This window comes from Coffea arabica, chromosome 6c (assembly GCF_036785885.1).
Source record: "Coffea arabica cultivar ET-39 chromosome 6c, Coffea Arabica ET-39 HiFi, whole genome shotgun sequence".
Taxonomy (NCBI): domain Eukaryota; kingdom Viridiplantae; phylum Streptophyta; class Magnoliopsida; order Gentianales; family Rubiaceae; genus Coffea; species Coffea arabica.
This window is the reverse complement of record NC_092320.1, coordinates 18,834,044-18,851,430: the sequence shown is the minus strand read 5'-3', so window position 1 is coordinate 18,851,430 and position 17,387 is coordinate 18,834,044. Positions and strand designations below refer to the sequence as shown.

General features: G+C 34.6%; 1 protein-coding gene and 1 long non-coding RNA gene across 2 annotated transcripts; both read right to left on the bottom strand.

Annotated features, from left to right (window-relative positions):
- Positions 1–2,108: 2,108 nt before the first annotated feature.
- Positions 2,109–3,361, bottom strand: LOC113692095 (BURP domain protein USPL1-like). Its single transcript, XM_027210449.2, has 2 exons — positions 3,236–3,361; positions 2,109–3,145 (listed from the first exon to the last, which is right to left on the bottom strand). Exons 1-2 carry the CDS (start codon positions 3,323–3,325, stop codon positions 2,273–2,275), a joined length of 963 nt encoding a protein of 320 aa, XP_027066250.1. The 5' UTR covers positions 3,326–3,361; the 3' UTR covers positions 2,109–2,272.
- Positions 3,362–11,027: 7,666 nt separating this feature from the next.
- LOC140008538 (uncharacterized) lies at positions 11,028–15,582 on the bottom strand. The gene is made up of 2 exons (XR_011815960.1): positions 13,325–15,582; positions 11,028–11,585 (listed from the first exon to the last, which is right to left on the bottom strand). It is a non-coding gene; the product is annotated as an uncharacterized lncRNA (long non-coding RNA).
- Between the last annotated feature and the right edge of the window lie 1,805 nt (positions 15,583–17,387).

Sequence of the window (17,387 nt, the reverse complement as noted above, 5' to 3'; positions counted from 1 at the left end):
GCCCAGGGATAAGCCGGAGGGGATTGAACCACCACCGAACCAGACGGGTGCATAGCACACCCGCCTGGATTTTTTGGAGACAAGCCATAAAAATGTGGCATTTTTGGTGGGAGGCAAGGTTCGTGGTGGTCACTGAGCCAAAGACCCAGTGGTTATGTCAGAGCCTTACCTGGTAATCGGAAATGATAGACACTGGCAACGGCACTAGTGGCGGTGGAATGTCCAATGAGCAGACAATGGTCGTCAGAGGTGTCAAAATAGGTGATTTAAACGAATTTAAATAGTTATAATTAATTTTTTCTTTATTTTTTCACATGTTATCTGATAAAAAATAATGGTATTTTATTGTTATTAGATTGATAATAAATTTAAATTTATTTGTTTAATACTTGAGTTTAAATGTATAATTATTTTAAATGGGTATAAATAAGTGATTCGAGTTAATCCACTGCCTACTAATTAAATAAGTTTAATTGGATACCCATTTAGACCTATTTAAAATTAGTGGATGGATTCGAACGGGTTATTGGTGAGCGAGTATGGGCGAATCAACATAAATTAAGTTTGTGATTGACACTCTAATTATAGGATACCCCTCCAAAAGTATTTGAATAAGATCGGAATCCAAATCAAAGAGATGGACAGCCACAATTATGCGATCAAGAAGTCCAGCTACTACATAAGAAAAACTTTTGGGATTAGCTGTTTTTTGGGGTGTTTTTAAAAAATTTTGCTGTAGCAGTGTTTTTAGATTATATTTTGGGATATTTAAGAGTAGAAGAATTTCTAAAATATATTTTGAGATATTTTTAAAAAAATTAAACTAATTTTTAGATTACCTTTTAGAATACTTTTTAAAAAAATTTATTGTATTTGAAAAACTACTTTTTGAAAAACACTCCCATTCAAACAGAGCTTTACTCTATTATCTGTTTGTCTTTCTTGGTACCTCTTTTTCAACAAAATGGTGTTAGAAAGACGATTATTAATCTAAGAAACAATTATTAAATTGTAAAGATTGAAAGGCACAAGAAAGACACAATCTGAACCAAACGAAGCTATTGGAAGAAGATTGGATTCTGATCAGCAACCAGAATCACGTGATGAAGAGGTGCAACTATCATTTAGAAACACTCTATCAACTCGTGAATCACCCAGTTATATCTTTGATTATCTGTGGGTATGAAATATGAAGTCAATTAAATGTGGATAAGGATTCATTATAACTGGTGATTCTAAGGATTCATTACTCACATAACCACACATGTGAAAGGGCATGATACTAAGGATTCATTACTCACATACTAAGGATTCATACTCACATCACTCACTTTAACCTTTTGACTCCTAACCTAAATTCGATTGAGTCGATGTCTCAACTTGAATTTCAAAACTCTGCTATGTATTAGTCCCAAAAATTGTCTACATATCAATCAATGTACACACGGATGTTTGCCATTTTACCATAGTGAGAATAAAATGTTTACTTTTAATAGGATACATTATTGGTGGAATCAATATATATTTAACTCAAAATAAGAGCTATGCCGATCACAAAATTAAATTTTAACTTCTTTCCCTCCAGTAAAAGTGTCATTCATTTTTGTATCCTCCACAATGTTCGTCATTTCAAAAAGGTTCATATGCTTGTTATTTTTACTATTTGTCTATTCTTAATCATTGTCTTTTTGTGGATGACATGTAGTAACCATTCAGATGTTGAATTTGCCAGATAAGTTGAGAAGACAAGAATTAATATACTATTCTTAACAAGCGAGATTTTCATTAGACAATTTTTTTTGTGACTGATAGATTATAATGAAGAGTTATCAATTGTTTCAACATCCTCCTAGAAGTTGCTTAAAGCGACTAATTGGTGACTAATTAGGAAGAGATAAGCACTTGTTCTCCAATTAAACATAACATTCTAATCCAGGCTCCTGAAAATTAGTCCTCTAAGTAAATTGTTTGAATTGATACTCTCCTAACAAACCTCCGCCCCAAGAAAAAAAATTCTACCTTAGCAGAAAATAAGGAAAAAAAGGTTGTAGGCTGCAATCTAGTAACATCGTGTTCGAGATGCTCTAAGAAATTGAAGCATATAAAACTTTGATTGCCAAAAGTAGCGCTACTGCACCACGGAGTTTTATTCGAATACAGAGGATCAAACATGAGGCACACGAATTTAGTGATTTATAGTATTTCACATTCAGACAAGGTGACTTGAGCTAAACAACTAAAATGCTGAAAGCACTTGAGCTCTTGGATATCACTAGATTGAAGAAGTAGATGGAACCAATACAAAGTCCTCTGCTGGGAAGAAATGGCAAACAGGGGCTGTGCCCGGTTCGATACCAAGCACTTGGAAGGAAACGTGATCATGGTTCCATTGGGAGGTATCCATGTGGCATATTGCAAGGCCTTCAACCCTATCACCATTCTCTCCAGATAGAACAGTCCTGTATAAACGATTATCACCCTGCTGATAGTGGCAATAGAAAACTATGTAAGGATATGGCATGGTGTGACAGCCAACCATCTTTAGAGTTGAAATTCGTTCAGGAGCTTCTGTGATTGTATAGTTCTGTAATCTAGCAGCATTAGATTTTGTGAGGCGATGCGTTGATAAAACTTCAATGTCGGTATTCAATCCCAAGATCTTTCGTGCAAAATCTACCAATGACTCGTAGGATGTGGCACAAGCCTTGGGTTCTCCCTTCATAGGCTTAGTCTCGCATGCTCGGAGTGCATGTTCCATCACTTGGGCTTTGCGAGATCCTTGAGGGAATGAAAAGTGTTGAAGAATCTGTGGGAGTTTTGCCAATGAAAAGGGGATAGCATCGGCTTGTTCTCTAGGCCAGAGATAAGGAGAGGACAAAGGACTAGGATCTCCGTCAGGGAAAAGGATACTCAATGTTTTGCCTAACTTGAGATCATCTAAAACGAAAAACACGGTTGCTCTTGGATCAATCTGATGCATCATGTGGGATGAGGAAAGAGAAGGATCATGCATTGACTTCTTTTCATGGACGTGAGCAACATGATGTGTCTTATCATTTCGATGAGGATTATTAGCATCCATGCTGTGGAGCCTGATTGCATTAGTACCACTATACTTGGCCTTGGGTATGATATCACAGGCTCCCTGTACAGGTTGTATAGTGTTGTAAGACAGCGAGAATTAAGTCCACAGCATATAAATCACAAAAAACAATTTATTGTCAAAGTAACTTACCAGGACAATCAACAGATGAAGGAGGAGAACACAAGAGGCAAGTGCTTTGGAATCCATCAGTTGGTAGGTATTATTTCCCTTGCAAGTCATCTTTTGAAGGTTTTCACAAGACAAGAAGCAAATAATACATATATATGGATACAATGAAGCGCGCTCGAGGAACTGATTCTTTTTAACATATTATAATTACAATTTTACCCCTTGAAAATTACATCTTGATTTTCTAATGTAATGTCTCATCTTGGTCTATGTTTTTAAAATGAGATTTTTTGGAAAACTAGCTTTTATATTTGGAATCTATAGTAACAAACTCCAAAAATACTCCCAAAATCACTACAAATACACATCTCAAATATACCTAACAAAAATATAAAAAAAAAACTACCAGCCATTTCTTCTTCCATTCACTACCGATCACCACCGCCACCACTAGAGCTGTTGCTGAACCGAGTAGCTTGACTCGAGCTCGCAAACTACTTGGTCAGCAGCTCGTTTTGACCGAGCTCGAGCTCTGCTTGATAGAAGCCTCGCGTCGAGCTCGAGTTTCAATATTTTGCACTCGAAAGCTCGACGAGTCTAATCGGGCTTTTTATAATATAATTTTATTTTTTATTATTGTAAAATGTCAATAATATCCTTTATTTAAAATTATATATAAAATATTAATTTTTATTATGCGAGCTTGATTAGGCTTGATTGAACTCAAATAAACTCGATTGAACTTGATTTGAATTGATTACACTTAATTAAACTCGAGTTCGTGTAACATAAATTAATGTCGAACTCGAGTTCGAGCTCAAATTCTAAAAGCTTGACGAGCTGAAGCTCGAGTTCGATCTTAGTTATTTTACCTCGAGTCGAGCTTGTGTGGTGCACTACTCGAACTCGACTCGACTCGAATGCAATCCTAGCCACCACCACTTCCACTTCCCTTTCTTCACCGCCACCACCATTCCTCCCCCTTCCCTCCTTCCTCCTCCTTAATCCCCTTCTTTCTCCCTCCCCTCCCCTCCCCTCCCGCCGCAAGAAAGATAATTTTGCAACTGGTACACCTATGAGTCATTGCATCAATTCCACAGCCTCAATATGGATCCGCATTCAATACGGATCAATCTTTTTTATTTATATATATAGACAATATGGAATTGATTCTTTTTGAGTAAAATGCACAAAAATTTCCTCTGATTTGCACGTTATTGAACCCCCTTCTCATTCAAAAATATCCAAAAGACTTTATTGGTTTAAACTGATAGGTAAGGTGGATGAAAACAGTCTATATTGATATATAGAAAAGTTTGAAATTCCCATACTACCTTTACTTTTAGGTAAAAAAAGGTTAATTAAGGGGCTTAATTATAATTTCAAAAAAATTTATATTCTTTATTAAAGAAAAAAGTAAGTTGAAGGGTAGAATTACAATTTTGAAAATTTCTTTCCTTTAACCTGATCATCTTCATCGATCCCCTCAATACGGTAACTCACAACTGGTGATTTCCACCGCAACTTAATTTGTTTTTTTGAAAAAAATTTCCATAACCATCGCTGCCTCCTTGACTCCCTTAACAATCTTTTTCGTGACCACCATCTTCATTTCTGTTTGCCATCACTATATCCCAAAGAAGAAAGGAAAAAACCCAGGTGAAAAAAAAATATAGGAATTTGATTTTTTATGCGATTTTGGTTTGTTGTTTGGCCAATTTAGACGGGTTAGGACCCTTTCCGTCGAATCTCTTGATATTGATCTCTTTATTTATTTATATCTAAGTTACTGTAATTTTATAAAATCAGTTGATTATTTCATTACTTTTCTTTGGATCTCTAGATCAATATATTAAAAAATGATATTCTTTTGAGAATATTTTGGCATTCAATTTACATGAAACATTTTGAATGTTGAAAATGGGCTAAAATTGGAAGAAAATTAGTAATGACTTATCAAATGACAAAACTGTGTTAATTTCATACAAAATTTTAAGTATAACTAATACAGGTTATGAAATATATCATGAACGATATTAATTTTTGAAAATAATGTTTGAATTAAATTTATGGTGATGTAATGGAGACGACTTTTCTCCAATTCAATATAGAGGAGTCTAGTCCAATTTAGAAACGAATCTAGTCAATGTACACCTTTTTTTTTTTTTTTTTTTTTTGTGTGTCCCGCAGGGAGTGGACCCCGCAGACTATTCACCACCCTCAGCAACTTGCTGGCAGCAAGGTTCGAACCAGGAACCTGAGGCTCCATCTTCAGCAACCTCAACCACCAGACCAAGCCCCTGAGGGCTTAGTCAATGTACACCTTAAAGATGAGTTCCCAGCCTAAAATTTTGAGGTGTTTGACGGTTTGAGGGTCAAAGGAGGTAATGGAGGTTCTCAAATGAATGTCAATTTTGCCTTAAATTCATGTTTATCTATGCTTTACCATGTTAAATTGGTACTACATAAATGTTCTACGACTTCTCAGGATTGTCCTTGTGTTTTTTTTTTTTTTATATAAAAATATATTTCATTAACGAATTGTTAGAAATCGTTTAGTATAATTTGATGTATAGTATTGTCCTGATACCAAGTCAAACATGCACTGAAAATTATAGATATGCAATTTAATATATATAATAGATCTGAAAAGTTATGAATAATTGAAAAATATAAGAAAATTTAAAATTATCTTCTAATAAGATAAACCGTTGCAGCTCCTTTCTGTGCATGTTGCAATCACCAATCCAATAATTATGATGAGATCTGTCTAAATAAATCCAAGATACAAAAAAATTGTTTGATATAATAATCAGATTTGAAATAAATTTAGTTCTAACAACAAAAAATACATATAAAAATCTACATACAAATCACTAGAAGAATAGAAAATTCTCACTAGAAACCCTTAAGAGAAATAGAAAACTCTCAATAAAAAAATTTAGAAGAGATTTATTAGAAAAATAAATAAAACAAAATTCTTGTAGGGAGATCATGGCGTGGTCTTCCTCCCTAAGAGGAGGCCTTTGAGAAGAGAAGAAAAATAGAGAAAAATTAGAAAAGAGAAGAAGTAGAGAGGAAAGGAAGTCATTGATGCGTAGGATTGTCCTCGTGTTAATTTTATGAGGACTGCTAGTGATTTATGCAGAAAAAGAGGCTAGATTAATTTCGGAGGCCAAATTGGACTCCGAATTCACAATGTACACAAAAAGAATATTTTATCCTGAAAATTTTCTTAAGTTTGGGGACCTAATGGTAGTGGCCAGCAGTTGCTGGTGAGGGCTTGGTGGCACGGCACCATTGCTGCGTTCTGGTTACTTCACCTCAAAGTACATAGAGAAGGACTCTTTAAAAAAAAATAGGAAAAAGGAAATGGAAAACAAAAAGAAGAGTTAAAACGAAAGAAATTGGAAGAACCAAATTAATCTCAAGAATTTTGCATATTTTAACCTTTTTTTTTGGTACAATCTGATAACTTTTCAAATACTACCAAAGATCGGAATCCCGTTCCGAGATATCCAAATTAAAAATCCATGCACGTGAAAGCTATCAGAACCATGTGATTAAGAGAGAGGAATTGATTGGATGATTTGGAAAAAGAATTGTAAATGAAAGGTCTCAACTTCGAATCCCCCACATACATTAGAAAAAAAAAAACATGTGGTCAACAACTGCAACTACCACGTAAAAATACCCAATAACAAATTTGTATTAGGTCCTCAATCCTCTTGGGTATTTCTAGGCAGTACCCACCAACTAAGCCAACTCAGAGCTCGAAAAAAAATTATGGGTGCTAAAGAATTGATGTGGAGAAAGCATCATGTTAACCTTGTTTGGATCAGTTAAGACTGCATCAAAATGAGCAAGATGCCAGACAGGGACAAGAAATAAATCAAATATCTATATATATTGCAGGGGAGGTTTTTGTAGAGGCCTCCTAGATGACTTCCAAATTTTTCATACATTTTTTCTAGATTTTTCATTTATTTTAATACATAAATTCAATTAAAAAGTTTGAAATAGTGTGATTTACAACTAATCCTATGACAATTCAAATTTAAAATTTAAAACTTTCTCTGTCACTTAAAATGAGTGCTTAATAAATCGTTTGTAGTTTGTTTTCAAACTTTAACCCCTTTTTCCTTCCATAAATAAAGAATATAAATTTGGATAGTTTGATTAGTCCCGTGTTAAAATCATTCACCCCATTTCATCTTTATCACTTTAGCCCATTTTATTCCTTGATTAATAAGATTGATTTGTCAAATCTCAGAATTTTTAATCATTTATATAGTAATATTTTTAGCACTTTGCTTCTAGGTATATACATAAATTTGTCAAACATTTAGATAACATATCCAATTATAACCATTCTTTAACCATTTTACCTTTTGCAACTAAATTAATTTTTTTAGCTTTAAACTTATTCTATTAGACGATGATTCCAACCAATGAAATAAACATTCTGACATACAACGTCATCTAGATTATTTTTTACTTGCACAAAACTTCATCTAGATAATTTTGCATATAACGCGTACATCAGAAAGTGTACATAAAATAAAATTTTGATATGAATTTTAAATTAATAAAAAGCGCATTTAGATGGTTTTTTTTAGTGTTTATCAAAAATTTTTTAAAACAAATATTTGTTTAAATGATTATCTTGGGTGATCGTTACAAAAAATAGTAGTATTTCACCAAAGTTATACACAATTACTTTTCTTTCACAACTATAATTCTAACTTTTATTTGAAAAAAAAATTTGAAAAGTGAGGTAATGAATCCTAAATGATAAAAGGAATATAAAGATTGAACTATAGGGCTGAGAAGGGTAAAAGTAAGGTAATGAATCGTAAATAGTAAAAGGAATATAAAGATAGGAAAGTCAAGGAAACGGTAGTTGTAGGTTATATTGAAACTATCAAAATGGATGATTTATGTTGGTTAAATGAATGTAGTTTTACATGGTTTTGGTTGTCCTACCCATTTACAATCCACTAAAAACTTTTATTTATTTGTTCTCCCATATTCTTTGAGCAACAAAATAAGATATCATTGTAATCAACAAAACTAAGAACACATTGCATTAATAAATAAATTTTTACCTAAAACATTACATAGAAAACCAGTAGTGGTGATCATAAAGAGTTTTAATTTTGTCACTCTGCAAGAATCTCAAAATAATTTAGGTGTGAATGCAAAAAATCAATTTACACTTAATGAGTTAATTAAAACTTTGATGGAAGGGAGGGAGAAAGTTGGATAAAATTTAACAAAAATTAGAAAAATAAAAATTAATGAATAGGAAAAGAATGCCTTTGCAAAAAGTAGAATATTATTATTGAATTTGTAGTGATTTAAATTTACATACTAATGAATTTGAATCTATGTCTAATTTAATTAGGTCTAAATAGGTAGTTCCAATCTATCCATTTAATAGCTACTAATTAATGAGTTTAATTGGGTTACCCATTTAAAGTTAATAAAATTGTATACCCATACTCATTTGTTGAATAGCAGGTTGAAAATTGGTCATTATTTACAATTATATATGAAGAGTAACATGATAGGAGGTAAATAGGTTGTGAAATTGGGTAAGGGATTGCATAATTTGATAGAAGTAGGGTAAAGTGAACAAAAGGTAGAGTTTGTAGGAAAGAGAAGATTTGGAGGGATGTGAAAAGTTTGGGTTAGAAAGGTGAGGAATAGGGTAACGAAGAGTAGAGGAATGTTAACAGAAAATGGTACAAAAAAGAAAACATGGAAGGAAGGGGTAACAATTTGTGCTTGGTGTGCTTTTAATATTTCTTTAGATATTTTTGTGACATTTGTTCATATTTCTTTATAATATATAAGAAGGCGTTTTTGGATTATTGTTCATTGCATTTCATCTGCTCTCCCCGGGGGCCTGTTTGTCATTTCATCCTACTAGCTGCTACTTTTGTTGGGGCTCGTACAACAGGATGTTGCTTCTATGTTGGAGAATATGTCACTTCTGCCCTTTATATGCTAAGGATAAGGGTTGTGTCGTCAGTATGAGTCTATTGTACCGGATTTTATGCCTTCTGTACGAGTATTTATTGCTCTGTTTTATGGTCATATTACAATTATGCCCATTCTATAAGGCTGTAGCAGGCATTAGTGGAGCATCAGTTGTTGTACAGCATTAATGAGATTTGATGCTCAGGTTAAATCAGTGAATAGTGTTTTGCAATATTTAATTACAATTTTCTCCTTAGAGATGCTTGTTGAATGGACTAAATGTTTTGAATTCTTGTTCAAGAGGGTCATTTCCACGTAAGCTTTCCACCACTACTTTTGTTCTTTACTTTCGTTTTCTGCATCTACCTATAAGCTTCTACTTTATCCTGGTGGTTTCCTTAATGCCTTACAGAACCCTATTTTTTCTCCCTGTTATTTTTGGGCTTGCAAATTTTGTCTACCTCTCTGATTGTAGTGTAATTTTCTCCTTCATTTCTTTGCAGATTCTAATGCATAATGCATTGGGTCCCCCTTTTTTTCAAAAATTTTGATTATGTTATTGGTTTCTTTCTTGGACAAAAAAAATTCATTTTTTCAATGGATTCTCCTCTTGTAGATAAAGAAATTTAACTTTCTTTGTTTCTCTTTTTTGTAAAAAGGGCTTGATTTTGTAATCATGCTGTTGATTTTGAAAAAAAAAAAAAAAAGGTTTAGAGTTTTCCTTATTGGTATTTTGGATGTGCAGGAAGCAGAGGAATAGGACGTGGAAGAGTAGATAAACAAAACCCAATGAGTTTGGGAGAACGAAGTAGCCTGCTCCAAGCCTGTGCATCTACTTCTGAGAAGGTACACACATCAGCTTGATATTCGTTGTTTTATTGAGCATATATTGCTACGAGAAAATTTTCAAGGTCATATGTGTTTCTTGTTTCTAAAAGAAATTTTTGCTTTATTGTCATACTGTGAAAATGATAGGTGCCGAACCTGTGCAATAATAATAAATAAAATCTAACTACCACCAAAAGTAGCTAATAATCAATTTTAGGTACTGGAGCAGGGATTCTAGGTGTGCAATGGGTTACTTGATTCACCCTGTTCCCGAAGAGTTTGCTTAATCCGATATACCCGAATTAATTAACTGCCTAAATTCACTAACTAGTAGACAATGACAAGCAGGATCGTCTCCTCAGGGATTGGGAAGAAATTTATTTCCTTTCGAATCAAAACAAATAGGGGGCTTTAGAATTAAAAGCTAACTAAATAATTTAACTGCAGAAAATAATTAATTAAAAGAAATAATTAGGACAGCTCTAGCCAAGGGTACACTTTAAAAATGGTTTAGACACTGATCATTGAATCCCAAATAATTCCAACATTTATTAATAGATTGGTTATAGTTGTCATGCACGCGATAAACAACCAACCCTTCCTTAATTTCTCGATAATTAAGGTACAACCGTTAACTATTTCTCTAACCCAAAAACAATCCTAAGTACGATTGTAGGATTTAATTTCTAAATTGCATTAATAATTAAAAAGGCCCAATCCTAACTAACAAACACGCTACTAGGGTTTGTTTAAATTAGATCATATGTTCCTTGACATAAACCCAATTACGCCAGTTGCTACTGAGATAGGGATAATCGAACAATTACGGATTCAATTTCCCTAATTAGCAAAATAGCCTATATGAATAATTAATTATTGCGCACTAATCAATCATACACAAGAGTTATAACAATTAAAAGTAGGAAACATATAAATACCAATAAATGAAAGAAACAATTAAAAACGGTTTAGATCTCACAGTAATTGCCGAACCAAATCGTCAGTTGTCCCCTTGACTAGAATTAGGGGTTTAGTTCATCTTCGTTGAAGAAATCCCAAGCCAATTAGTCGAACTAATTGACGTGAGTCTTCTTCCCCAAAAGTGATGTATTTTTATTCGAAGAAAGTGAAAGAAAGGATAAGATAGTTTTTTCTTGTGTCTTGCGACTAACTAAAAAGAAAAAAGTATCCACTGACAACTAACTAGTCTTCCTAAAAGAGGGAATAAAGAAACGATAAAGATGCTCTGCTGTTTTGTTTCCTAATACTATTAGACTACTTCTACTAATCGAAATCAAATCCCCACTAGATAAGAGATTGTTTCCACAAAGTTAAGATAAATAAACTAGACTAGTGTCCCAATAGAGATAGGAGACCAATCATCAGGTGAAGCGATGGACTGATAACTATCAAATTAGGAAATTGATTCAGATTTGGAGATTGCCCAATATCAATCCTGACTTTTTGGTTTTGAGCAGTGAACTTAGGCGCGCTCCTGTGAAACCATCAGATGTTATTCACTGGAAAATCTTCATTTAAGCACTTTGCATTCCCGCTCCTAAAATAAGCACAAAATACCAAATATAAATAGAATGTGACAATTAAAATAATATTTGGCTGAAATCAAGGAGAGAATAATTATAAATTTAGCAACAAATTATGGTCTATCAATTTCCCCCACACCTAAACCATGCTTGTTCTCAAGCATGAGAACGCGAATCAAGTAATCAAATTCAAACAATGGTATTACTCAAATCTTCTATTGTTAAGATACAATTAAAACACATGTCAAGTATTAGTTGGCAATTTGCAAGAAATATCTCCCAATTAGCTTTCAAGATTGTTGCGCCCCATTTTTCGCGATGGAAAAAAGAAAGTTTTTAGAAAGAGATGTGATTTATTAATGATAAATGAAAAAGGATCTAGAATGGGACTTAAAAAAGAATGCGACAATTTGGGTCCAAAATTTAGTCCAAAAGGGTTTTTAGTAAAAATAGGAGTCGCCACTTGGTATGAAGTTTTGGTGTACCAAGTCACCCAAAAAATAAAGTAAAATAAAATAAAACCCTTTTTGACAACTCCAGGTCTTTGAAAACAAGAGAAAATGGATTCGGGAGTCACGGTTGAAGGAAGGGAAGGCAAAGGTTCGATTAACTCAAACCTAAGGCACCCTTTCAACCTAGTCTAAGCTAGTTGCGATGTTTAGTCAAAATTTTCCTAATCTAACCCTTAATTTTATCATATTTGGATTTTACCTACATGGATGCAAATCTAAATTTATAAAAATATCGAAAGGGACACAATGTTCATTCAAGGATTTAATTGAACCAATCGCATTAATTGCGAATGCCAAAATGATTCCTTGAAAGTGTCACGAGTATGCGAATGATGAAATTAAAATAAAAGAAAAGAAATTAAATTATATACATATATAAGTGATCAAAGAAAAAGGGAATGCAACATAAAGGGTATGGGAGGCAAAAACTCGTGACATAATTTTCTTATACAGGGATCAATGGGGTATTTAAACTAAAAAGCTATAATCACCCATTTTTCATGTTTGAAAAACAATTATCCTAACATGAACAAGCAAATGAACTAGCTTAAATGAGATGTAATTCTAAATGACATGATCAGCGCCTATAGAGGGTAGGGGATAATATAATAGGGAATATCATGCAAATGAGAAAAGATCCTAAAAATAAAAATATGCATGAAGATGTAGTGAATAGCACACAAAGATGGATCTAACGCAAGACGGCCTAAAAGGTCTAGCGTTGGACCAGCCCATTTCTAAAAATCCTTACTAGCGTTGGACTAGCAAGTAAGCGAAGAGAGAATCCACAACTAGCGTTGGACTAGTGTGGTGACGTTATGCATTAACAATTCATAGTGAAACAAATAAAGCATAAATTAAAACAAATAAACACATAAGAGCACGTAACACATAACACGTAAGCATAATATCTAGATGCCAAAATCCTAAGAAAAGCGGATAAAACACTTAACACATAAGCCACATAAACACGCAACCTATCTATTACATCGGGGAGCGCCTAACTACAATCTAGGAGGGAAAAATATAATAAAACAAATCTAATTATCCTATCTATTACATTTTTGAGGTATTTAAATACCTCTCGAATCATTATAAAAACTAACTAAAATATATATAAGAAAATTTGAATGACTATTTAAATCAAATAAATAAAGCATATAAAGATATATAAACACATAGGAACACATAGAAGCACATAAGAGCACGTAATTGACATTGAAATAATAAAATAGGAGTACCTCCCGTTTGAAGTGGTGACTAAATGGAATCAAATTGTCCTAATTATACTCACAATGAACAAAAGGATCATGGCACCAATTTAATTGAAAAATAATAATAATGTTAAAATACTAAATACACGTTAACATGTCAAAGTAAAGAAATTTAAGAACATCTAAAAATTGCAAGTTAAATATATTCAAAAGTAACATAATTAGCTATTAAAGAAAAGAAACAATCATAATAAAGAGAGTCAAAATTCATCGGGGACCGAATTGCAAAAATTGAAAAACCTTTGGGGATAAAAATTATATTTTTCCAAAGTTTAGAGGTCAAAATTAAATAAAAGATAAAATTCAAGGACCAAAGTGCAATTAATTTAAGGACCTAAGTGAAAGAGATTTAAAGTGTTCTGGGCAACGATGAAACTACTCCAAAAATCAGGGGCTAAAGTACAAAAATCGGTTTCTGATATTCTTAAGAAATGGGCCACCAGGCCATCATTTTATTTCCTTGGGCCGGACACTACTTAAGCCCAACCGAAAGTTCAAGCCAAAACACAAGGCCAGCCCGTCTTCTATCACTCAGACCCAACCAAAAATAAAGGCATGGGCTTTGACCTTCTAGCCTAACCGAAACCCAAAACAAATAAACCAAAACCCATTTTCAAAACCCAACCAAAACTAACTTTGGCCCAACCGAAATAAAACATTAGCCCAAATCTTTTTTTTTTCTTTTCTTTCTTTTCTTCTTCCTCTTCTTCTTCTTTTCTTCTTCCTCCACCTCCAGCCGTTTCTTTTTCCTTCTTCTTCGGCCAGCTGAGGAAGCTTCAGCTGGCGGCCATGGTGGCCGCCGGTGGCGCCGCCGTCACCGGACCGCCGCCGCCGGCAGCCGCCGGCGACCTCTCCGGTCACCAAATTTTTCTCAAAACACACCCTCTCACTCGATTTTTCGCGTAGATTCCATTTCCGGAGTTAATTTTTACAAAAGATGACCCGAAGGTGGCCGAAAAGCAAAAAGCCAGTCCAGTTTTTTTTATTTTTAAAACACTATAATCTTCACCAAAAATCTTAAAAATTATACCAAAACCCTCCTTATAACTTCTACATTACAACTATACTCTAAGTTGAACAAGAAAACAACATAAAAAGGCTGAATTAAGGCAAAACAGTCCCTAAAATTCTTTTTGGCATTTTTTCAAACAATTAACATGCATTCACAGAAATCATCTTTTCCTTAATGTTTATTCATGGCTTTACCCCAAAATTTCAACAACACCAGCAGCAACAACAAGAAAACAGCAGGAACAACCAATAATACATGAATTCAACATGATAAAAAAAAACGGGAAATAATTCAATGGAAGTGTTGATACCTCTTATGACCTTAGTTAAAATTGTTGATGAAATTCCAATCTCCTCACGTCCGATTGCTTGCTTTCTTGTGTTTGATTCTGTGTGTGTATATTAGGAAAAGAGAGGGAGCCGAATGGAGAGAGGAGTTTTTCTTTTTTTTGTTATGGCTTGTCTTCTGTCCTGTGGGAGAGAGCCGAGAGAGTAAGAGAGTAAGGAGTGGAAAGTGATTCTTTGTTTTTTCTTGTCTCTGACTTCCAAGAGAGAGCCGAGAGAGTAAGAGAGTGAGGAGTTAGTTTTTTTTTTTTGTCTTTGCTTGTCTGATTTCTTGTGTGTCTCGAGAGAGTGAATTGAGGGAGTCCTTTTTTTTGTGTCAGGTTGTTTTTTGAGCCCCAAAAAAAGTGCCGTTCCTCCTTTTTTTTTTTTTTCAGTCCCTGAGAATAAGGAGGGAACCAAGAGATTTTGTCAAATGGGTTTAGTTGATTTTTTTTTTCTGCAAAAAATAAGAAAAATGCACATTAAAATGTAAGAAAATAAATAAATTATTAAATAGAAAAATCTTGAGAAAATATTAAAAATTGACAAAAATTTGGTGTCTACAGCTTGCCCCTCTTTGTCTAGAGTTTCAAAGAAACTCAAGACAAAGACGTAGACATCAAATTACTTACCTGTCTCTTCTAACTGCACCTGAGCTAAAATAAAGAAAAGCAACACTTGTCTGAAATTAGTGAACAAAAGATGTAATAACATTGCAGAAAATGTGACCGAACTCATGTAGAGTTGCCTACGTATCCCACTATGGGAATCAGGTCAAACTTAGTTCGAATGCAAGCTATTCGAACGACTGACGCTTTTGAAATGAGAACTGACCCCAAAATTTTAAAATGGACTTACCCAAACAAAAAATTTAAAACGGAACTGACCCGAACAAAAATTTAAACATGGGACTGACTCGAACGAGAAATTAAACATGGGACTGACCCGAACAAGAAATTTAAACACGGGACTGACCCGAACAAGAAATTTAAACATGGGACTGACCCGAACGAGAATTTAAACGTGGGACTGACCCGAACAAAAATTTACCATGGGACTGACCCGAACAGGAATTTAAACATGGGACTGACCCGATCGAGAATTTACCATGGGACTAACCCGAACAAGAAATTTAAACACGGGACTGACTCGATCAAGAAATTAAATATGGGACTGACCCGAACAAGAAATTTAAACATGGGACTGACCCGAGTAGGAAATTAAACACGGGATTGACTCGATCAAGAAATTAAATATGGGACTGACCCGAACAAGAAATTACCACTGACCCGAGCAGGAAATTAAACACGGGAATGACCCGAACCAGAATTTACCATGGGACTGACCCGAATAGGAATTTAAACGCGGGACAGACCCGAACGAGAATTTAAACACGGGACTGACCCGAACGAGAATTTAAACATGTGACTGACCCGAACGAGAATTTACCATGGGACTGACCCGAATGAGAATTTAAACATGGGACTGACCCGAATAAGAAATTAAACATGGGACTGACCCGAACAAGAATTTACCATGGGACTGACCCGAATGAGAATTTAAACATGGGGCTGACCCGAACAAGAATTTAAACGCGGGACTGACCCGAACAGGAAATTAAACATGGGACTGACCCGAATCAGAATTTATCATGGGACTGACCCGAACAAGAAATTTAAACATGGGACTGACCCGAACGATAATTTAAACGTGGGACTGACCCGAACAAGAATTTACCATGGGACTGACCCGAACAGAAATTTAAACGTGGGACTGACCCGAACGAGAATTTAAACGTGGGACTGACCCGAACAAGAATTTACCATGGGACTGACCCGAACAGAAATTTAAACATGGGACTGACCCGATCGAGAATTTACCATGGGACTAACCCGAACAAGAAATTTAAACACGGGACTGATCCGATCAAGAAATTAAATATGGGACTGACTCGAACAAGAAATTTAAACATGGGACTGACCCGAGTAGGAAATTAAACACGGGACTGACCCGAACCAGAATTTACCGTGGGACTGACCCGAACAGGAATTTACCATGGGACTGACCCGAATGAGAATTTAAACATGGGACTGACCCGAATAAGAAATTAAACATGGGACTGACCCGAATGAGAATTTAAACATGGGGCTGACCCGAACAAAAATTTAAACTCGGGGCTGACCTGACCAGGAAATTAAACATGGGATTGACCCGAATCAGAATTTATCATGGGACTGACCCGAACAAGAATTTAAACATGGGACTGACCCGAGTAGGAAATTAAACACGGGATGACCCGAACCAGAATTTATCATGGGACTGACCCGAACAAGAATTTAAACATGGGACTGACCCGAGTAGGAAATTAAACACGGGATGACCCGAACCAGAATTTATCAAGAATTTAAACATGGGACTGACCCGAGTAGGTAATTAAACACGGGATGACCCGAACCAGAATTTATCATGGGACTGACCCGAACAAGAATTTGAACATGGGACTGACCCGAACGAGAAATTTAAGTATACTTACCTGAAAATAACCCAATATTTTTTTTTTTGCCCCAGTAGAGGTTAAGTTTATGCACCTAAGCCAATAGTTGATTCTGCATTGCCATGTTGTTGCACCTTTTGATCAAATTTGCTTGCAATATTTTTCGATCCGCCTTTGTTCACTGGAGAACTCCTTCCGATA

Bases quoted from the DNA above. Each gene is read 5' to 3' on its own strand.
- LOC113692095 (XM_027210449.2), bottom strand. From the start codon at position 3,325: ATGACTTGCAAGGGAAATAATACCTACCAACTGATGGATTCCAAAGCA. The intron at 3,146-3,235 runs GTAAGTTACTTT...CAACCTGTACAG, and splicing joins TTCATCTGTTGATTGTCCTG to GGAGCCTGTGATATCATACC.